General features: G+C 39.6%; 1 protein-coding gene across 49 annotated transcripts in view; it reads left to right on the top strand.

Annotated features, from left to right (window-relative positions):
• The window catches only part of Rims1 (regulating synaptic membrane exocytosis 1), a 542,679-nt gene extending 519,752 nt beyond the window's left edge, over positions 1-22,927 (top strand). For 18 of the 49 annotated variants that reach the window (XM_085835963.1, XM_085835959.1, XM_085835947.1 and 15 more), the window contains 5 exons: positions 4,740-4,878; positions 16,179-16,291; positions 17,995-18,096; positions 18,630-18,769; positions 20,259-22,906. In XM_085835963.1, coding sequence (XP_085692089.1) covers positions 4,740-4,878; positions 16,179-16,291; positions 17,995-18,096; positions 18,630-18,769; positions 20,259-20,477 — 713 coding nt within the window. In that variant the 3' untranslated portion in view covers positions 20,478-22,906. Of the gene's footprint in view, positions 1-4,739; positions 4,879-16,178; positions 16,292-17,994; positions 18,097-18,629; positions 18,770-20,258 lie in introns of all 49 variants that reach the window. The other 31 variants (XM_085835995.1, XM_085835993.1, XM_085835980.1 and 28 more) reach the window with 10 other exon arrangements.
• The last annotated feature ends 1,857 nt before the right edge of the window (positions 22,928-24,784 follow it).

Here is a 24,784-nt window from a genome sequence, read left to right as displayed (position 1 = left end):
AGTTAGGTGAGACACATGCATAATGTATTTGTCAATGAAAGCACACCCAATAAAGGTTATTTGTTTCTAAAATTTTTCTTTACAGTCATCAAGCACTTATGGAACAAATGTTAAATATTTAAACCTATGTTTAATTTGTTTAAATCCATATTTAGGAAATTTAAAAAAAAAAATCAGGTTTGGGCTTTCAACAACTCAGTAACCTGGATAATGAGATATCCATGAAGTCCTGAGATCTATAGCAGCAGAGTCTTGCCAGGGCTAAACCTGACAAGGTTAAGTACTGAGGAAGGACACTGTCAGAAGAACCCAAGGGATGGTGACCTCTGGCAGGATAACTCTCTCTTGCTGTCCTTGTGTCAAAAGCTGATGGCTTTTAGCAATTTCATCAACAGAGGGAAAACAAGGGATGGATAGATAGATAGATAGATAGATAGATAGATAGATAGATAGATAGATAGATAGATAGTGGATGGAGCAGAGCCCTAGTATATATACTTTATTTATTCTCTCTGCTTTTTTTATACCTTCATAGACAGAAGTTCTTCATAAAATTACCTCCTAGGTAAAATGTTACACCAAAGGGGAGTTCCAGAAGGATGTTGATAGTAAGTTCAAAGCAGTGCTTCATTCTATAAGCTCATTATAAGTTCAAAATAACAGGTTCACATGGCCTTGATTTATCATAGTGCACACACGTGGCCTCATCCTTGGACCTGACCTAGAATGAAAGATTTTCCTTGGTCACAAATCTGTCCCAAGCCTAGTTTTCTTCTTAGTGTAGTTTATGAAAGTTCATTGTATTATTTATTTTGCTACATTTACTTACTATTCTATGAGAATGGGGCCATTCTGTTCTTGATTCTAACTTTAGTACATCTATATTTCTGACAAAACAACTAAAACCATCTCTTTACATTTTCTTCCTAAAATTATTTGAATCAAATCAGGACTGCTATAAAGTCATTAATTCATCCAAACAGCATTAATTCATGAAATTTCATCTTCATGTTGATCTGCAGGATATTAGCCCGGTAGGGTGGGCCAATGCCCAGGACTTGTGAGTCTCGGGAATAGTGGTGGGAAAGGCATATCAGCAACAAGATGCAATCCTGGGACAAAGATTATGGGGCTGTGCCTCTCCAGAGTGCACCCATCCCAGCCATGAGAAACAGTGGGCCATCACCAGCAAACTCACTTGCTTGCCACAGCCTTTCCTAGATGACTTCTGTCAGAGTCTCAGCAGCATCAGAAAACCTGAAGAGAAACTAAAGCAGCTGTGAGCCACTGTAAGAAAAACCATCTTGTCCCACCAACCACCTGTGTGCTCCTCCTCCCCGCTGCCATCACCAGGACCCACCCTACTATATAGAACGCTTCCTTCTCGGCTTTTCAGTGAAACCGTTGCTGCTCTACCCATCACTCTCTATTCTTACTCTGCCCAGTGTTTAATTCATAGCACCTATGGCCAACAGTAATATATTGTGTACACAAAGTGTAATGTAATCTTCATAGTAGCAGAACATCTATTTCTTTAATATGTCTCTGGCATCTAGGGTTGAGTATGATCATAGGAAGTTCTTCATAAGCAGTTACTGGATGGAAGGATAGATGAAAGCATGAATTAAAACCGTGCTAATTCAAGGCATCTCACTTCCCCTCCTCTTAACAATTTCTCCTTCAGCTCCCAATAGAGCCTCACCATTTATAGTCTACCCTCTACCCTCTACCCTCTACCCTCTACCCTCTACCCTCTACCCTCTACCCTCTACCCTCTACCCTCTACCCCTGGGTACTGTTTCCATTATGAATCTATACTCTGCCCTGGCCCTACTGTCTCATTAGCCCTTGGCAAGCACTCACCATAACTCTACTTGTCTTGATCTTAATAGTACACAGCAAACATCATTTATGTAAAGTGCTTCGGTACAGAAATGTTTCGTGGTTTTTATACTCTTTTTACAAGTTTTGCTGTTTACATATACAGAGTAAGGTCTTAGAGATGGGACTCAAGTCAGAATAAGATGTTTGAATATGGTTCATATACATTATACCCATAGCCTGGAAATTTTAATATAATACTTTAAACAATTTTTCACTGCTCATTCATGCATGCAGTATATATTAATCATATTTACCTCATACTCCTCACCTTATCTCATTCCCTCTCCTCTCCAACTTCATGTTTTCATTTTTTTTATACCGCACTGAGTCTTCTTGGTGCTAATCATATGCTCATGGTGTGGGCTACCTTCTGGAGTGTGGTTAGCATTACCAGGGGCTGCATCCTTAAAAAACTGATTTTCCCTACCCCAGAAGCCCTTTTAGTCCACCTATATTTTGATTACAACCTATTACAATAGGAATGCTTTGCTTGTGACATCATGTTGGCACCCAAAACGTTTGGGACTTGTGAGGTAGTTCTGATTTTCAAGTTTTGGATTAGAATATTCAACTTGTATACTGATGGCTTTTTCCTATCTCTGAAGTAGGATCTACCCAGTATGTTCACATGAATGAAAGATGCTCTAACAGCAAACTGATTTTTATAAATGAAATATACCCAAAGTAGGCTTATTATATAAGTGAATAAATACTAACAGTATTTTCAGTGGCATGAATGAAGTTCCTGCTTTCTGTGTGTATACATGTTCTACAAAAACATGTCACATGGGAAAGACAAAACACCTAAAAAAGGAAAAGAGAAGAGAAAAGGAAAGTTAAGGAAAGGGAAAGGGAAGGGAATGGAAGGGCATGGGAAAGAGAAAAAGGGAAAGGGAAAGGGAAATGGAAGGAAAGGGGAAGGGAAGGGAATGGAAGGGTATGGGAAAGAGAGAAAGGGAAAGGGAAAAGGAAGAAAAGAGAAGAAAAGAAAAGAAAAGAAAAGAAAAGAAAAGAAAAGAAAAGAAAAGAAAAGAAAAGAAAAGAAAGGAAAGGAAAAGAAAAGGAACTCCTGAGTCTCTTGTGGAAATTGGACATGTCTATGAGTATTGGTAGCAATGTAATAGCCACATTAGTTTTTTAAAGAGCAATTTAAAAATCACAATGAAGATCACTTGCATTTCAGTCTCCAAAAATTTCCCTATCTTAACTGGAAGGTCCTTAACCGAAGACTTGGTTTAGTTTGGAATCAGCATTGCTATCTCATGGAAGAATGTCAACTTTTGTATGATAAATGAAATAGAATGAGAGATTTGTTTACTAAAGTGTATAATGTCCCATTGTTGAGTTTAATAGGGCTCTTCTGGTTTTATTTTTCTTACTGTTCATACATGCATACAGTATATATAGGAGCAGCACTGAACAGTACTCATGTACCACCTGCCTTCCTGGATATTGATTCTAGATGGAGGTAGATAGATGTTTAATGGTAGGTGTGGAGTGAGCAACGGAAAGTAACCAAGAAGGACAGGAAGATAAAGGCTGTCTCCAGTGCTTGCTATGTCTGCAGTGCCTGAACACTTTATAACACATGTGCATTGGCTTTAGCAAGAATATCTATAAGAACGTGAACAGCATAGCATGGCATCTATTATATCTTTGATTATACAACTTGGAAAAGAGACCCAGTGACCAAATGAGAGGGTGAGATGCCACCTTTGATATGACGTATTTAGAAGTGTACTTAGATGCCTGCATTTGTGAAAGATAATGGGGAATGAAAATTCTATGGATGGGTGCATATTTTATATACAGAAAGTATTTCAAATGTGTCTTAAAGCATGCAACACAAAAAAGTAAACCAGAAGTGCATATGGAACATGTCTATGGGGAAAAAAAATCTTAGTAGCTTCTCTTACTGGTTGGTATTTATTGTATGTATAATTATATGTATAATTAAGTCAATATTTTAAATGTTTAGAGTTTATAAACAACTGAAATGAGCCCATGTTTATTTTTGTTTTATTATGTGCCAAATTATAGGCACATACTTATGATTTCTGTATGTGGTGGCCAAGGCAGGAAGGTCAGGAACTCAAAGCTGGCCTTGGCCAGATTGAAAGGACCAAACCAACCTGAACTAAACAGAAAGACTCTATCTTAGAAAAACAATGAAATTAAAATAATGAGCTAATGAACTGTACAGATGCCAAGCAGGTCATATGGCTAAATCAGAAGGTTGGAGAGAGCCATGTTTCCTTCGAATGCGTAATTACACTTGTCCTACCTAACTAGGTAACCCGTGTATTACCTATCCCAGACTAGACAGTGTAGAGTAAGGTGGTGTGAAAGCGATCAATGAAACTAACGTATTACTGCTCCTTTATATGGAGGTCAGCGATATATGGCAGTACCGGTGCTATAGGAATTTTCATTTTGAGAAGTCTCCTAATGTTTGGAGGACATGGTCCATTCCTTTAGGTCTGCTTCTGCACAGTTGGACTGTATCAGATTAGGAACCTGTTAAATTGCTCAGGGTTATTTTCCATGTAACAATCCAGTGCCAGACTCATTCTTTTTGGTGCAGTTGCCATAGCGGTAGTTCACTTCTGTTCTCAGAGACCTGTACCATCCCTGGACCTGCAGGATGTCATACTTACCACCCACCTCTTAACAAAAGTACTCTTTGGGAAGACAATGGCATTCTCTATTCTCTTCAGCCATAGCTGTTCTTATGAAACATTTAATGCTAACAAAAAGTAACTATTGCCTTTGCAGAGCCAATAGCTATTCAGGAGGGAAAAAAAAAAAGCTGGCTCAATAAAACTTGACTCCCGTTTCCACTCTCCCCCAATCAGAGTCCGGCCACAAGAAGTTAAAAAGCACCATTCAGAGGAGTACGGAAACGGGAATGGCGGCTGAAATGCGGAAGATGGTGAGACAGCCCAGCCGGGAGTCCACGGATGGCAGTATCAACAGTTATAGCTCAGAAGGAAAGTAAGTGATATGATAGCTTTGCTGCATGTGGCCTTAAAGTATGGGCTGTTCAAGACTTCTTCTGAGTCACTTATTCATGTACCCAGAAGTTTCGGGACCTGTTTCAAACCAACCTGACATCCTGGGGACACCCTCGGACATATCCATGCACCTGTTCAATCTGTCAAAGGAAGAAAGTGAGGCCCTTCACTTAACATAGTATAGAAATGCCATATTTTAATAGCTGTGCAAATGTACCACAGTTTCTGTAGCCATTCCTCTGTTGAGGGGCATATGGGTTCTTTCCAGCTTCTGGCTATTATAAATAAGGCTGCTATGAACATACTGGAGCATGTGTCCTTATTACAAATTGGAACATCTGGGTATATGCCCAGGAGAGGTATTGCTGGATCCTCCAGTAGCACTATGTCCAATTTTCTGAGGAATCACAAAACTGATTTCCAGAGTGGTTGTACATGCTTGCAAGCCCACCAACAATGGAGGAGTATTCCTCTTTCTCCACATCCTCGCCAGCATCTGCTGTCACCTGAATGTTTGCTCTTAGCCTTTCTGACTGGTGTGAGGTGGAATCTCAAGGTTGGATACAGAAAATGTGGTACATTTACACAATGGAGTACTACTCAGCTATTAAAAAGAATAAATTTATGAAATTCCTAGGCAAGTGGATGTACCTGGAGGGCATCATCCTGAGTGAGGTAACCCAATCACAAAGGAACTCTCACAATATGTACTCACTGATAAGTGGATATTAGCCCAGAAACTTAGGATACCCAAGATATAAGATAAAATTTGCTAAACACATTAAACTCAAGAGAACGAAAACCAAAGTGTGGACACTGTGCCCCTTCTTAGAATAGGGAACAAAACACCCATGGAAGGAGTTACAGAGGCAAAATTTGGAAGTGTGACGAAAAGATGGACCATCTAGTGATTGCCATATCCAGAGATCCATACCATGATCAGCTTCCAAACGCTGACACCATTGCATACACTAGCAAGATTTTGCTGAAAGGACCCAGATATAGCTGTCCTTTGTGAGACTATGCCAGGGCCTAGCAAACACAGAAGTGGATGCTCACAGTCAGCTATGGAATGGATCACAGGGCCCCCAATGGAGGAGCTAGAGAAAGCACCCAAGGAACTAAAGGGAACAGCAACCCTATAGGTGGAACACCGGAACTATTGTCTCTAGCTGCATATGTATCAAAAGATGGCCTAATAGGCCATCACTTGAAAGAGAGGCCCATTGGACTTGCAAACTTTATATGCCCCAGTACAGGGGAACGCCAGGGCCAAAAAGGGGGAGTGGGTGGGTAGGGGAGTGGGGGGGGGTATGGGGGACTTTTGGTATAGCATTGGAAATGTAAATGAGCTAAATACCTAATAAAAATGGAAAAAAAGAATTAACATAATAAAATGTTTTTTTTAAACCACAAAAAAAAAAAAAAAAAAGGATGTTGAACATTTTTTTCAGGTGCTTCTCAGCCCTTCAGTATTCCTCAGTTGAGAATTCTTTGTTTAGTTCTGTACCCCATTTTTAATGGGGTTATTTAAATTTCTGGAGTCCAGCTTCTTGAGCTCTTTGTATATATTGGCTATTAGTCCCCTATCAGATTTAGGATTGGTAAAAATCCTTTCCCAATCTGTTGGTGGCCTTTTTGTCTTAATGACAGTGTCTTTTGCCTTACAGAAGCTTTGCATTTTTTTAATGAAATTGTTGGACAAATGGATGTATCTGGAGAATATCATCCTTAGTGAGGTAACCCAATCACAAAAGAAGTCACTAGATATGCACTCACTGATAAGTGGATATTAGCCCAGAAACTTAGAATATCCAAGATACAATTTGCAAAACACAAGAAAATCAAGAAGAGGGAAGACCAATGGGTGGATAATTCATTCCTCCTTAGAATAGGGAACAAAATACCTATGAAAGGAGTTACAGATATAAAGTTTGGAGCTAAGACGAAAGGATGGACTATCCAGAGACTACCGGATCCATCCCATAATCAGCCACCAAACCCAGACACTATTGCATATGCCAGCAAGATTTTGCTGAAAGGACCCTGGTTTAGCTGTCTCATCTGAGGCTATGCCAGTACCTGGCAAATACAGAAGTGGATGCTCACAGTCATCTATAAGATGGAACACAGGGCTCCCAATGGAGAAGCTAGAGAAAGCACCCAAGGAGCTGAAGGGGTCTGCAATCCTATAGGTGGAACAACAATATGAACTAACCAGTACCCCCAGAGCTCGTGTCTCTAGCTGCATATGTAATAGAAGATGGCCCAGTCTCTTCTCTGGGAAGAGAGGCCTCTTGGTATTGCAAACTTTATATGCCCCAGTACAGGGGAATGCCAGGGCCAAGAAGTGGGAGTGGGTGGATAGGGGAGCGGGGGGAGGGGGAGGGTATAGGGAACTTTCAGGATTGCATTTAAAATGTATATTTAAAAAATCTAATAAAAAAGAACAGAAAAGCCACATTTAATGAATTCTTTCATATAGGAACCATCTGTCCTGGCTCTGCCACCAGAAGCACCTGAATGAAAATTTAAAAGCAGGAAACTGGTTTCTGATTTGCAATTTCTCTCCAAACTATTCTAAGCTGTATGATGTTGTAAATCTGACACGTTTTTTACACATAGACAACTTACATTTTCCTGTTTTTAAAATACCAGTAATTCATTTTTACTTTAGCATAGAAAAAGAAAAGACTATCTACCTCATTTTTCTAATTAAAATTTTTTAGTTCTGAAATTACTTAATTCTGAATGTATAACAATGCATTTTTTTGTTGTTTGTGAGAACTTTTACTAGTATGTGTGGTTACTTAACAAAATCTGTATTTTTCTATTTTTAAGATTTTAGGGGTTAAAACTGGACTCTTTCAGAGGAAATATTTCTTCTAAGTAACCACTATGTTTGTTTAGTGGTTCACAATAGATGAGACACCTATGAGTTTTTCATATTTATCCAGCCACCTTAAATCTGAATAAATTAGGATTTGCAAAATAGCTTCCTAGGTAAAGGCTTTGCCTAATGATGCCCAGAACCCACATAAAAGTGAAAGGAGAGAACTGGTTTTTGAGATTGACTTCTGACACCTATACAAAGCCATGGCAGGTGCATGACTTCTTATGTACGTACACACACACACACACACACACACACACACACACACACACAACATACACACACACTAGTAATAGTAAATACAGATTTTCAAAGTTGAAGACATTAAATGTATTCTCTGTAAGAGGTTGTACTGTCCTATAATATTTACTAAATATACTAGCAGCTGTTTAAAATGCTCACGGGTAAACATGTAAAGTTAATGAGATTAACTTACAAATATCTAGAAAAGTTGGCATGTTATAAACTGTAACAGAGTCTTCCTCAGTCCTTAAAGTGAGATTATAAACTGACAAAAGCCAGCTCTAGTCAGGGGAATGCATTGGACCCAGGACAAAAGGCCAAGGTCTCAGGCCTTGTAGGAAACTTTCTTGCTTATTCTGTGGTTAAAACCCCCCAGTGGCTGTGGAGATTAACACCTGAGGTATAACAGCAGGGGATTAGGTTGTTCTTCCCTCCTGCAGGTCAATCATTGGAGTGCAAGACTGGAAAAGCTAACTCCTTGTCAGCTAGAGGAAGGTTTGCTTGCAGAAAGAAGCACTCATTTTGAAAAGAGACTTGAATCTTTTTTTGTGAAAGGGAGAAAAAGGGAAACGACTTTCTATTGTCGTACTTAAGTCTTATATCTTTTCAGGACACGTGATCACATGGTATTCCAAGCAACTTTGTTTTCCAAAGTCCACCTTTAAAACATAAATTCAAATCAAATATTGAATAAGACGTTGCAGCAGAGATGTTTACATGTGTTTCTATTGAGACTAGTTGTCTAGTTAATCCCTCTTTTTCTGCCACTATATCTACAAGTTCATTAAGAGGTTAAAACAGGAGACTGCATTAGTTAGGGAAGCAGAAACCCGCCTGAGTAGGACCACAGGCCTCATCCAGCTGGATCAGCACCAGGGTAGCAGGAGTGCAGGGTTGCCTGACACCCGCCAGCTACCCACGACCCCCGCCGCAGGATTTTGGGACTGCTGGTGAGTGGAACACAGCTTCTGCTCCAATCCAATTGCACGGGACCTGAGACTGCATTAGTTAGGGAAGCAGAAACCGGCCTGAGTAGGGCCACAGGCCTCATCCGGCCGGATCAGCGCCAGGGTAGCTGGAGAGCAGGGTTGCCTGACACCCGCCAGCTACCCACGACCCACGCCGCAGGATTTTGGGACTGCTGGTGAGTGGAACACAGCTTCTACTCCAGTCCAATCACGCGGGACCTGAGACTGCTCTGGTTGGGGAGAGAGAAATCCAGCCTACATAGGGCCACAACCCTCTTCCGGTCAGAAAAGCACCGGGGCAGCTGGGGCGCAGGGTCTGCTGACACTCTCCAGCTACCCACAACACCCACCACAGGATCTTAAGACTTCTGGTGAGTGGAGCACAGCTTCTGCTCCAATCCAATTGCACGCGGGACCAGAGACTGCATTAGTTAGGGAAGCAGAAAAACGGCCTGAGTAGGACCACAGGCCTCTTCCGGCTGGACCAGCACCGGGGTACCATCAGCTACCCACGACCCCCACCGCAGGATTTAGAGACTGCTGGTGAGTGGAACACAGCTTCTGCTCCAATCTTTAAACAGTGACAACGATAACAACTAACCCCAGAGATTACCAGATGGCGAAAGGTAAACGTAATAATCTTACTAACAGAAACCAAGACCACTCACCATCATCAAAACCCAGCACCCCCACTTCGTCCAGTCCAGGGCACCCCAACACACCTGAAAAGCTAGACACGGATTTAAAAGCATATCTCCTAATGATGATAGAGAACTTCAAGAAGGACTTTAATAACACACTTAAAGAAATGCAGGAGAATACTGCTAAACAGGCAGAAGACAATAAAGAGGAAGCACAAAAATCCCTTAAAGAATTGCAGGAGAACACTGCTAAAGAGTTACAAATCCTTAAAGAAAAACACGATAACATAATCAAACAGGTAGAAGTCCTTACAGAAAAACAGGAAAACACATCCAAACAGATGATGGAAATGAACAAAACCATACTAGACCTAAAAAGGGAAGTAGACACAATAAAGAAAACCCAAAATGAGGCAACACTGGAGATAGAAACCCTAGGAAAGAAATCTGGAACCATAGATACGAGCATCAGCAACAGAATACAAGAGATGGAAGAGAGAATCTCAGGTGCAGAAGATTCCATAGAGAACATCGGCACAACAATCAAGGAAAATGTAAAATGCAAAAAGATCCTAACTCAAAACATCCAAGAAATACAGGACACAATGAGAAGACCAAACCTACGGATAATAGGAGTGGATGAGAATGAAGATTTTCAACTCAAAGGACCAGCAAACATCTTCAACAAAATTATAGAAGAAAACTTCCCAAATCTAAAGAAAGAGATGCCCATGAACACACAAGAAGCCTACAGAACTCCAAATAGACTGGACCAGAAAAGAAATACCTCCCGACACATAATAATCAGAGCAACAAATGCTCTAAATAAAGATAGAATACTAAAAGCAGTAAGAGAAAAAGGCCAAGTAACATATAAAGGCAAGCCTATCAGAATTACACCAGATTTTTCACCAGAGACTATGAAAGCCAGAAGATCCTGGACGGATGTTATACAGACACTAAAAGAACACAAATTCCAGCCCAGGCTACTATACCCAGCCAAACTCTCAATTAACATAGATGGAGAAACCAAAGTATTCCACGACAAAACCAAATTCACACATTATCTCTCCACGAATCCAGCCCTTCAAAGGATAATAACAGAAAAAAAACAATACAAGGACAGGAACCATGCCCTAGAAACAACAAGAAGGTAATCCCTCAACAAACCTAAAAGAAGACAGCCACAAGAACAAAATGCCAACTTTAACAACAAAAATAACAGGAAACAACAATTACTTTTCCTTAATATCTCTTAATATCAATGGACTCAACTCCCCGATAAAAAGACATAGACTAACAAACTGGCTACACAAACAAGACCCAACATTTTGCTGCTTACAGGAAACTCATCTCAGAGAAAAGGATAGACACTACCTCAGAATGAAAGGCTGGAAAACAATTTTCCAAGCAAATGGCATGAAGAAACAAGCTGGAGTAGCCATTCTAATATCTGATAAGATTGACTTCCAACCCAAAGTCATTAAAAAAGACAGGGAGGGACACTTCATACTCATCAAAGGTAAAATCCTCCAAGAGGAACTATCAATCCTGAATATCTATGCTCCAAATACAAAGGCAGCCACATTCATTAAAGAAACTTTAGTAAAGCTCAAAGCACACATTGCACCTCATACAATAATAGTGGGAGACTTCAACACACCACTTTCACCAATGGACAGATCATGGAAACAGAAACTAAACAGGGACACAGTGAAACTAAGAGAAATTATGAATCAAATGGATCTGGCAGATATCTACAGAACATTCTATCCTTAAACAAAAGGATATACCTTCTTCTCAGCACCTCATGGTACCTTCTCCAAAATTGACCACATAATTGGTCACAAAGCAGGCCTCAACAGATATAAAAATATTGAAATTGTCCCATGCATCCTATCAGATCACCATGGACTAAGGCTGATCTTCAATAACAAAATAAATAATAGAAAGCCAACCTTCATGTGGAAACTGAACAACACTCTTCTCAATGATACCTTGGTCAAGGAAGGAATAAAGAAAGAAATTAAGGACTTTTTAGAGTTCAATGAAAATGAAGCCACAACATACCCAAACTTATGGGACGCAATGAAAGCATTTCTAAGAGGAAAACTCATAGCTATGAGGGCCTCCAAAAGGAAACTAGAGAGAGCACACATTAGCAGCTTGACAACACACCTAAAAGCACTAGAACAAAAGGAAGCAAATTCACCCAAGAGCAGTAGACAGCAGGAAATAATCAAACTCAGGGGTGAAATCAACCAAGTGGAAACAAGAAAAACTATTCAAAGAATCAACCAATCAAGGAGCTGGTTCTTTGAGAAAATCAACAAGATAGATAAACCCTTAGCCAGACTCACTAGAGGGCACAGGGAAAGCATCCTAATTAACAAAATCAGAAATGAAAAAGGAGACATAACAACAGATCCTGAAGACATCCAAAACACCATCAGATCCTTCTACCAAAGGCTATACTCAACAAAACTGGAGAACCTGGATGAAATGGAGAAGTTCCTAGACAGATACCAGGTACCAAAGTTGAATCAAGATCAGGTTAATGATCTAAACAGCCCTATATCCCCCAAAGAAATAGAAGCAGTCATTAATAGTCTCCCAACTAAAAAAAGCCCAGGACCAGATGGGTTTAGTGCAGAGTTCTATCAGACCTTCAAAGAAGATCTAATCCCAGTTCTTCACAAACTATTCCACAAAATAGAAACAGAAGGTACTCTACCCAACTCATTCTATGAAGCCACAATTACTCTGATACCTAAACCACAAAAAGACCCAACAAAGATAGAAAACTTCAGACCAATATCCCTTATGAATATTGATGCAAAAATCCTCAATAAAGTTCTTGCTAACCGAATCCAAGAACACATCAAAACAATCATCCATCCTGACCAAGTAGGTTTCATCCCAGGGATGCAGGGATGGTTCAATATACGGAAATCCATCAACGTAATCCAGTATATAAACAAACTCAAAGACAAAAACCACATGGTCATCTCCTTAGATGCGGAAAAAGCATTTGACAAGATCCAACACCCATTCATGATAAAAGTCTTGGAAAGATCAGGAATTCAAGGCCCATACCTAAACATGATAAAAGCAATCTACAGCAAACCAGTAGCCAACATCAAAGTAAATGGTGAGAAGCTTGAAGCAATCCCTCTAAAATCAGGGACTAGACAAGGCTGTCCACTTTCTCCATACCTATTCAACATTGTACTTGAAGTCCTAGCCAGAGCAATTCGACAACAAAAGGAGATCAAAGGGATACAAATTGGAAAAGATGAAGTCAAAATATCACTTTTTGCAGATGATATGATAGTATATATAAGTGACCCTAAAAATTCCACCAGAGAACTCCTAAGCCTGATAAACAGCTTCGGTGAAGTAGCTGGATATAAAATTAACTCAAACAAATCAATGGCCTTTCTCTACACAAAGAATAAACAGGCTGAGAAAGAAATTAGGGAAACAACACCCTTCTCAATAGTCACAAATAATATAAAATATCTTGGCGTGACTCTAACTAAGGAAGTGAAAGATCTGTATAATAAAAACTTCAAGTCTCTGAAGAAAGAAATTCTAGAAGATCTCAGAAGATGGAAAGATCTCCCATGCTCATGGATTGGCAGGATCAACATTGTAAAATGGCTATCTTGCCAAAAGCAATCTACAGATTCAATGCAATCCCCATCAAAATTCCAAATCAATTCTTCAACGAATTAGAAAGTGCAATCTGCAAATTCATCTGGAATAACAAAAAACCTAGGATAGCAAAAACTCTTCTCAAGGATAAAAGAACCTCTGGTGGAATCACCATGCCGGACCTAAAGCTCTACTACAGAGCAATTGTGATAAAAACTGCATGGTACTGGTATAGTGACAGACAAATAGACCAATGGAATAGAATTGAAGACCCAGAAATGAACCCACACACCTATGGTCACTTGATCTTCGACAAGGGAGCTAAAAACATCCAGTGGAAGAAAGACAGCATTTTCAACAAATGGTGCTGGCACAACTGGTTGTTAACATGTAGAAGAATGCGAATCGATCCATTCCTATCTCCTTGTACTAAGGTCAAGTCTAAGTGGATCAAGGAACTTCACATAAAACCAGAGACACTGAAACTTATAGAGGAGAAAGTGGGGAAAAGCCTTGAAGATATGGGCACAGGGGAAAAATTCCTGAATAGAACAGTAATGGCTTGTGCTGTAAGATCGAGAATTGACAAGTGGGACCTCATGAAACTACAAAGCTTCTGCAAGGCTAAAGACACCATCAATAAGACAAAAAAACCACCAACAGATTGGGAAAGGATCTTCACCTATCCTAAATCAGATAAGGGACTAATATCCAATATATATAAAGAACTCAAGAAGGTGGACTCCAGAAAGTCAAATAACCCCATTAAAAAATGGGGCTCAGAACTGAACAAAGAATTCTCACCCGAGGAATACCGAATGGCAGAGAAGCACCTGAAAAAATGTTCAACATCCTTAATCATCAGGGAAATGCAAATCAAAACAACCCTGAGATTCCACCTCACACCAGTCAGAATGGCTAAGATCAAAAATTCAGGTGACAGCAGATGCTGGCGAGGATGTGGAGAAAGAGGAACACTCCTCCATTGTTGGTGGGATTGCAAGCTTGTACAACCACTCTGGAAATCAGTCTGTCGGTTCCTCAGAAAATTGGACATAGTACTACCGGAGGATCCAGCAATACCTCTCCTGGGCATATATCCAGAAGATGTCCCAACCGGTAAAAAGGACACATGCTCCACTATGTTCATAGCAGCCCTATTTATAATAGCCAGAAGCTGGAAAGAACCCAGATGTCCCTCAACAAAGGAATGGATACAGAAATTATGGTACATTTACACAATGGAGTACTACTCAGCTATTAAAAAGAATGAATTTATGAAATTCCTAGCCAAATGGATGGACCTGGAGGGCATCATCTTGAGTGAAGTAACACAATCACAAAAGAACTCACACAATATGTATTCATTGATAAGTGGATATTAGCCCAAAACTTAGGATACCCAAGATATAAGATACAATTTGATAAACGCATGAAACTCAAGAAGAATGAAGACCAAAGTGTGGACACTGTGCACCTTCTTAGAATTGGGAACAAAACACCCAGGGAAGGAGTTACAGAGACAAAGTTCGTAGCTGTGATGAAAGGATGGACCATTTAGAGACTGCTGTATCCAGGGATCCGTCCCATAATCAGCTTCTAAACGCTGACACCATTGCATACACTAGCAAGATTTTGCTGAAAGGACCCAAATATAGCTGTCTCTTGTGAGACGATGCCGGGGCCTAGCAAACACAGGAGTGGATGTTCACAGTCAGCTATTGGATGTATCACAGGGCTCCCAATGGAGAAGCTAGAGAAAGTACCCAAGGAGCTAAAGGGATCTGCAACCCTATTGTTGGAACAACATGATGTACTAACCAGAACCCTGGAGCTCTTGTCTCTAGCTGCATATGTATGGAAAGATGGCCTAGTCGGCCATCAATGGAAAGAGAGGCCCATTGGACTTGCAAACTTTATATGCCCCAATATAGGGGAATGCCAGGGCCAAAAGAATGGGAATGGGTGGTTAGGGAAGTGGGGGGCGCTATGGGGGACTTTTGGGATAGTATTTGAAATGTAATTGAGGAAAATATATAATAAAAATATAAAAAAAAAAAGAGGTTAAAACAGTACTCCTTATGTGATAAATTAGCACAGTTTTGTCAAGAGGCAAATCGTCTGCTTTGTGTCTCATTAGTATTGAAGTGTTGCATAGATAAATCCAGTCAATATTTTATCTTTTATCCTTGCACTTATAATAAATTGTCCAATCCCAGTTTATGACCTTTAGCTATCAGATAATGGTTTTACAACCAGCCTAGAAGGAATGTTTTCCCTGATCGTAAATTTGATCTAAACCTGCTCTCTATTCTAGTGCAATTAGTCCATGACACATGAAGGCTTACAGAGCCCTCTTTCCAGCCCTTTCCATGGAGGGCTCAAAACTACTAGTACAAATTTAGGAATTCTATGATTACTAGGAATTAAGAAATCACTTATTTGTTTGTAAAGCTTTACTACAAGAGAATACATCTTCACTGATCTGCAGAAAATCTGCCCAATCGGGTGGTGGGCTAATGCCCAGGGATAATTATACTATTTAATAATAACAACAGGAAAGACATAATAACAAGTGTCAATTATGTGATAAAAATCTCTGAAGACCTTGCAGATCAGCTCACCCATCACAGACCATGCAATATGAAAGGCTATCATCAGAAAGCCATGTTACTTTTCTGTCTCCTAGATGGATTCTGATAATAAAACTCCTTCCTCTCAATCAGGTGAAGTGTTGAGCTGCCTATGCTAGCCTCACAGGTGACATGAATAAACAGTAAAACAGCTTCCAGCTGGGCTCTACGTTTGCAGGTTGGACCACTTCAAAAGAAACTAGCGAGAAGTCTAATTTGGTTTTGCTCTTATGTGTTTGCTATAGCTTAATATTTCCTGGAGTTCGAGTCGGACCTGACAGTCAGTTCAGCGATTTCCTTGATGGATTGGGGCCAGCCCAGCTTGTCGGCCGCCAAACACTTGCCACCCCAGCCATGGGTAAGAATTATTTTTCTGCAGTTTATGGTTGACAAGGTCATTTAAAATTGCATAGTAGCATTACAGATGAGAGAAGGTATCACTGTTCTCGCACATAAAGTATAAATGACATTGAAGGATCACAACACAGCTGTATGTTATGATCCACAAGTAACAAGCTTAAAGAACAACATCAAAAATAAATGCTTGAAAGAAGTGGCTTCATCACAAATGAGGCAGGATTCACATAAAATCCATAGCTAGCTGTCCACCTGAAAACCAGGTTCCTGAAAAGGACAAAAGCCTCCTCTTCCCTTAGAGGAGTTACTTTTCTTACACAAATTGGAGGTTAAGAATGTGAGTCACCCTGGTTACCAACCCTTGTTCATGGTTCAGACTAAAGGATCTATATCTACTTTAAACATAGCTAAGCTGGATACATATGGGGGATCTCTAGGAGGAGGGAATGACAATCACCTGATTTACATCAGAGATTGCATGCAGTTTATAGGGATATAACAACTTAGAGAAGTAAAGGTGAGCTATTTCTGAAGCAATTGACAAGCACAATAACATCTTTTTTTTTCTAAAAACAATATTGTAAATACAATCACCAGATAGTACACATAGGCACAGCCTTTATAATGGACACTTGGCAATACATGTGGAAGTTTTGAATGTCCAGAACTTGGGCACAATCTTTATAATGGACAGTTGGTAACATGTGTAAGCATTTTGACTCACTGTATGGTTAGATCTATATACTTAAAATCTGGAAAATTATTATTCAGGATATAACCAACAAGATATTTGACAATTCTTTTTTGTTGTTTAAGGGGTTTTGGGTTGGTTTTTCAAGACAGGGTTTTTCTGGGTAGCCCTTGTTGTCTTGAAGCTGACTCTGTAGACCAGGCTGTCCTTGAACTCAGAGAGTCACCTGCCTCTGCCAAGTTCTGGGATTAAATGGATGTGACACCCCCACCCAGCTGGCAGTTCTTATAAAATTGTTCATTATACCTCAAATGGCAGTAATGTAAATAACCCTCCATCAACAGAAGATTTCTTAAGTAGGTAAAAATGCTATCTATTTTATAGTCTGTGGTGTCAATACAACAAAAATACATTATCATGCAGACAGTATTTATGCAGTTGTAGTAGTGACCAAAGTATCACCAGTAGCTTTCTCTCTTAATATTGAAATTGAGACAATTATACTTTGTTATTGCTAAGTAAATATGGTAGTATCAGAAGGGCAAGAAGATTGCACCTGAGTCTTCTTACACACATCCTGTAAACACCTTAATGTTGCAGTTGGCCATTCTTATTCAACTAACATGCATATCTCTAAGATGAACATGGGAATCATTGAGCTGACTCTGTCAGCTAATTGTCCTCTAATAGACGCATGCCCACACACACGCACACACGCATGCACACTTGAAGCATGCACACACTCAAGCAGCACGCTTGCATGCTTGAAGCATGCACATCAAAAAGCAGATAAACATTATAAAATCTAAACATGGATTAGTACCAGATGAAAATGTAAAATACTTTAACAAATTAATTTGTAACCTGAGAGAGAAAAGTGGATTTGAGCAGAGTATTCACCTCAGCAGTCATCTCCCATCTCGGAGATAAACAGCTCTGCATCTTCTGCTATCTCCTCTCCTGATCTCCTGACTTGAGTAGAAGCTGACATTTTGTTTGGTCTTCACTTGCAGGCGATATCCAGATCGGGATGGAGGATAAGAAGGGTCAGTTGGAGGTTGAGGTTATCAGAGCCCGGAGCCTTACACAAAAACCTGGCTCCAAATCTACACCTGGTAAGGAGAAGTTGCACCATTGTGGGCAGGGCTCTGTTAAGGTGTCTTTATTTTAACTGTCATGTGTAGTGATACATGTATGCATGCTTAAAAACGCAATTATATATGATCTTTGATTTTATAAAAATGGATCTTGGGATTTCTTTGCATAATTATTCTGTTGAGATGTACTAGGGAAATGCTGTTATTATTTAAAATAATTATAGCCATTTCTTATACTAAATATTTTTTCTACACTCCTAAAACTACAAAAGAAAAAGCATTGAGGTGTAAGATGTGGACCTCCATTTTCATGCCAGCTCTGACTTAAGTAAATGAGTCAAGATGATTTCAGGGACACTTATTTGACAGGAGAAAAATCACAGCAGTGGTGATGGATGGATACATTGTAAGGAGTCGGATGTTTAGAGCGAATGAAATGTATATAGCAGTTTAAGGTACATCTAATAAGAATCTCCAATCCTGTAAGGTTTGGACTAATAAAAATAGAATTCTAGCAATATGTTCTTATATGTCTGCTCATCTTGGTCTAGCTCCCTATGTGAAAGTTTATCTTTTGGAAAATGGAGCCTGTATTGCCAAAAAGAAGACAAGAATTGCACGGAAAACTCTCGACCCCTTGTATCAGCAGTCCCTGGTTTTTGATGAAAGTCCACAGGGTAAAGTTCTTCAGGTCAGTAAACTTTGCTTGGTTAATTACACTGTGATATCTATTAGTTCATTGAAGACATGGACAGCATTTAGGAAAATCTGTTCAGTAAAGCCTAGCTTATTAATGTCCATGAGTAGAAAGATAGAAACTGGTCAGTTTATAGTACAGTATATATGGCATTAACAATATCTGATGTATATAGTGGGAAGAAACAAAATGCAACATCTTTCTCTTTTGTTCTTTGTCTCTATACTCTGCAATCCTTAACAATTTTCCTCTTCTTGATACATAGCTGTAAAGAATATAGATAGTATAGAGTACTATATATGTACTAATATATGTACTCCTGGTAATAATATGGACGATAGAATATAGATAGATGATTATAGATAAGTAGATACATAAATGATCATAAATAGTTGATAGACAGATGACTGATGATTGATCAACATAGATGGATTGACAGATAGATGATTATAGATATAGATGATTGATAGATAAATGATTATAGGTAGATAGATGATAGATAGATAGATAGATGATAGATAGATAGATAGATGATAGATAGATAGATAGATGATAGATAGATAGATAGATAGATAGATGATAGATAGATAGATAGATAGATGTAGATGATAGATACATAGACTGATAGATACCATGGCTTAATGTTAAGAATGACTAATCACTACTTAGTATCAGACATGAGCTATAAAATGGAGGAATGTAGAAGAAAGTGTAGAAACAAGCACATAACTCAGCTATGTTAGGTACTTCCATATATACCTCTTTCGAAATTTCTAATGACTTTGTGCCCTAAATACCATTATCTCTATAGTAAAGATTATATTTTAGGATCACAGAAATAAAGTGCTTTGTCAGTGTGACAGTATATTAAGAAAACAGGGTTCACATTCTTAGATTCGCAAAGCACATGAATGTTCCAGTACCAAACTTTGATAGATGACCCCAGGATTAGAACACAAACCTCAAGAATGTATACCGGAAGGCTTGCCTAACACAAGTGTAGTTAATAGATAAGTGCCCACGAGCTCATTTTCTCACTATTAACCTGATTAAATCAAACTGGAGAAAACCATCAAGAGATACCACCCTCTCTTGTCTTCCATCTGCTCCTTCACTAACACATCTATAATTTAAAAGAAGTTTGCAGCATGATCTCACTCTGTTCACAGAAGCCATCGAAAATGTGCTCCACTGGACCCTTGGTCAGATAGCTCATTTTACCTTTCTAGATTTGCAAAACTTACATTGTGTATGTCTGTACCCTCATCGTTGTTTATTATACAAAAGTCACACCTATATATCAGCATGTGTGTATATGTGTGTGTATATAGCATGAATAAACACAGGTATAGACATTTGTTTGCATGCAGCTTTCTCTTAGACATTCTTGCTTCTTAACCTTTACTTACTCCACACATTTGCAGAATGTCCTCACATGTGGACCAAGGATGTTCAGATTTACATTATATTTCTCTATCTGCAGGTGATTGTCTGGGGTGACTATGGAAGAATGGACCACAAATGCTTTATGGGTGTGGCTCAAATCTTGTTGGAAGAACTTGATCTGTCCAGCATGGTGATTGGATGGTATAAATTGTTCCCTCCATCCTCCCTGGTGGATCCCACACTCACCCCCCTGACCCGCCGGGCTTCCCAATCATCACTGGAAAGTTCGTCTGGGCCTCCCTGCATCCGATCATAGTAAACTCCTAACCTTCCAGCCAAACTCTACATTTCAGGATAATTATCAGAACCAGATATTTCATGATCAAGAGCATTGTTGGAGACAGACAATCAACTTGTGTTTTGCCTGTAGTAGTTGTTCGATAATTGTGTCCCAATTGTTGTTTAAAACATGGCTTTGTATCACAGAACAAGGCAGTCAATCACATTGCAGTAAGAATCGACATGCTAGTGAGAGCCACTGACACTTCTTGCAAATAGGAAAAGAAAGAGAGAGAGAGAGAGAGAGAGAGAGAGAGAGAGAGAGAGAGAGAGAGAGAGAGAGGAAACCTCATGTTCACACACACACCAAACTGAACAAACTGGAAAGTCTCACTCTGTGAAAAGGTGTACTTCACACATTTCTGCACAGACCACAAGCAGTGTTGTCTCCCTGGTGTTTGAGATTTTAGTTCTTCTGAGTGCTTTCCTTGTTTGAGTGTTGTTTGCTGGGTTTTTTTCCCATTGTCTCTCTTTCTCTGTCTTCACTATATTTGTTCTTTCCACTAGTTTGTTTTTTTATTTTTTTTATTTTTTTGTCTTTGTCCTTCTTTGCTTCGTCATAACAGAGTTATGGTGTTCACAGAGACCCTTCCTTTCTTTTTTCCAAAAGCACCAAAAAAGGGCTGAAGCCGTCTCTGTAGCATTTTCCCCAAAGTTTTCAAAAGCTGGGCAAGGTAAATCCAGGGAAGGGTATCACCGGCAGCCAGTTTACAGTTCTTCCAAGTCTTGTATGTGGAATTTACACACACACACACACACACACACACACAGTAAAAATCATCACCCAAACTAGTAGTTGCAGAATCACTTCTCAGTGAAGAGCGTATCTGTTCCCATTCTAGATAATTCATTGCTGTTTTCCATTGTTTGGCACGGAAGACTTTGAAGGACCTAGAACTGATGCTGGGGATGAAGGCTAGCCACGTAGTAGTGCTTTGGAGACCCTTTCTGCAATGCCTTTTTACTTCCTGATAACAAAAGAAAAAAAAATGCTCATGTGTAGAAACCATGCTCTCAACTCCCCAAAATGGTGACTAAGAATGGATTTGAGCCTAAGACACTTTCAGCTATGCCCAGGCTTCTCAGCCATGCCCCAGAGTAGACTCATCTGCCCTGGAAAGAGCATAGTATGAGCTGTTTAATATTGCACTGGAAATTCCAGTTCATAAACTCTGCACTAAATTAATGTTTTTATTGGATTTCAGTTTACATTTCTTTAAGGTCAATGCAAGCACAAAGCTTGATTTTTTTTAAATGCACAATATCTTACTTTGGGGGAAGAAAAAGAATACAGCCAAATACCAATTTGCATATTCTTCATTTGGGTTTTCTTGGCTTTGGATTTCCCTTGTGACCTGTGTATGTGCTGCAGGCGCCTGCCTGGTCCTGCAGCTGCATCAATATGCACCCCCTCTCCTTTTATGAGTCGTTCAACTTTTGTGACTTCACAGTTAGAGCAGCATGACCTGGAGCTGTTCAAAGCTGCATGCACATTTTGTATAAAAGAAAAATATGAAAAAGAAAGAAAAAAAAAGCAAAGAGACAAAAGGTTATTTAATAATGTATGTTAGCTCCATATAGGCCGGCTTGTATGTTGCATGTACTTGTACAGTTTGCTTGTTAATTACTATATTGAAATAACCAAGAAATCTAAGCCATCCATTTTTGTTATAGACATTTTGCAGGTTTTAGCCAGACTCAGTATGTGGGTCTGGTGTGAAATGTCTATAGATGGACTTTATTTTTTACCCTCTGGAAAAACGTGATGTAGTATGGACCAAAATTCCTTCTAATAAATATTTTGGTGTAGATTCCTCCTGTGGGGCTGTAACACATGTAGACACTGTGTAAACACTAGGTTTTAATCCATAGACATACTGCCTGCACCAAGTGAATCATTTATTATTATTTACACATGTCAGAATTACCTGCCCATTATCCCACGGGGCACAGATTGACCACCACCCACCATGCTGTGCAGGAAGAACTGAAGCACTTGGTGCACTTCTACTAGATTCCGTTCTGTCTTAGTGGCCAACAATCAACCGATTAAAATTGGGTAGTATCTTTCTATCTTGACCACTTGTCTTAACAACCCCTTGTGCTTTTAAATGAACTTCCCACTCATGTATGTAAACATGTTTAATAAAACTTACTTTTCCTGTCAGTTGGTAGCCATCTGTGTTCTATGTTTTGCCAGCTTTCCATTGTGGGTTCTTTGGTGCAAAAGGAGAACCAGGTGTTGGGAAAGGGAGGCTTGGGTTTGCTGTCTGCTGTGGGCATTTGATTGACCTGTCACTGCACTATATATGTCTTAACAGACAACCTGAAAGGTACTTTGCATTACATATGAGTATTCACTTTGTCAGCCTGTCTTAAGTGAGCACATGACTATACTTCTGAAAAGTGGTATTATTAAAAACAATAAATCTCAGTAAGAATCAAACAAAGGTTGTTTTTCTGCTGCTGTTTGAGCGTGCTAATAAAAGAGACAACTCTGTTGTCCACTTGACAAATCATTTCAAGTTCTATGACATATTTGAAGAATCAATCTTTGCACCTCTTGTTATAGTATCTTGGCTTTCTCTTAGCCTTTCCCTCTGGTCCACTGTCTAACTTATAAGACCTTGCCTACAGTAGGCTGACTTGAAATAAACTAAGTCTGCACTGACGCTGAGTCACCAAGATAACATCTCCAATCCTCATAGGTAAGTCTCTCATGAGTTTTTATAGACTACACTAGCATCTGCTTAATAAGGAGAAAGAAGAACAGTGGTATCAACATCATATCTGACATACCCAAGCAACTTAAGACTCCAGCAGGTGTATGAAGTTTTAAAATAAACATGTGACTTCTTGCCCATGGAATAATTTAATGAATTGGCCCACCACAGATGAGATTATGTATTGTGTTAGGTGGAGAGGAGGCTAAAGCTGTGTTCAGTTCCATTCACAACAAACCATCAGAGTAAAGTGTTTCACACATGCTCATCACCATATGGTTGCCATATGGTTGCATGAGGCAGAGGACAAAGCTGCCCCTGAGACCAGGGTGCAGGCAAAGTCAGTTTCAGGCTAGACAACATGAGAAATATTTCTTTCCAAATAATAATAATAAAAAGCTACCAAGCCTCAGGACTTCAGGGTCTACACTGACAGAAAAAGGGATATTCCCATTTGAAAGAAAGTTGAGCACAGTAGAGTGTTTGGAGAGTTGAAAGAGAAGGGAGAAATGATGTCATTACTGCAGAAAAAAGTATTTAAACATTAAAAACTCATTTTTGCTAAGATTTCATAGTTTCTTACCAACTTTCTTAAAGTTTCAGGCTAAGATATATATATATATATATATATATATATATATATATATATATATATGATTTGATATTACTTAGCCAATACTTAGGGTTTATGTCCTAAAATTTAAAAAAAAGGCCTTGCCTCAGAGAGACTCCTGACTATTAAAAGAAGTGATTGCATAAACAGTCAATCAGGATGGCATCTGACTTGTATGTAGAGAGATCCCATAAGGCTATGCTGGACTCTCACAATCAGTACTGTTGTGACTCCTGCTTGATACAGCAAGCTCCACAGCTTAGATTCCTGAAGAACGAGAGGAAATGCTGCTGATTGAGAAAGGGGGCAGACAAGGTCAAAGCTCCCGCAAGCTCGAGTTCCTTCTCCAATAAACATTTTTTCCATTAATATATTTATTCACTTTACATCCTGATCAATGCCCCCCCTTGTCTCCCTCTTACACAGTTCCTCTCCCATCCTACCCTGCCTTTCTCCTCTATTAGGGTGGAGCCCTCTCTGATTACCCCTCCTCACCCCAGCACACCAAGTCTCTGCAGGGCTATGCATTCTGTTCCACTGATGCCAGACAAGCAGCCCAGTTAGAGGAATGGGATCCACAGGCAGGCAACAACTCTTGCTCCAGTTGTTGGGACACCTACAAGAAGACGGAGCTGCACATCTGCTACATAGGTGCAGGGACCTAGGTCCGGCCTGCTATGCTCTTTGGTTGGTGGTTCCTTATCTGAGAAACCCCAAGGATCCAGGTTAGTTGAGTCTGTTGGTCTTCCCGCGGGGTTCCTATCCCCTCTGGGGCTCTCAGTCCTTCCCTGAGCTCTGTCCAATGTTTGGCTGTGGGTCTCTGAATCTGTTTCAGTCAGCTACTGGGTGGAGCCTCTCAGAGAACAGTTATGTTAGGCTCATTAATAGTGCCAGGGATTGGTGCTTGCCCATGGGATGGGTTTGAAGTTGGACCAGTTATTGAATGGC

Source organism: Mus caroli, unplaced genomic scaffold (genome assembly GCF_978045245.1).
Source record: "Mus caroli unplaced genomic scaffold, Mus_caroli_1 scaffold_1, whole genome shotgun sequence".
NCBI lineage: Eukaryota > Metazoa > Chordata > Mammalia > Rodentia > Muridae > Mus > Mus caroli.
This window is presented reverse-complemented; position numbering and strand designations above follow the sequence as displayed.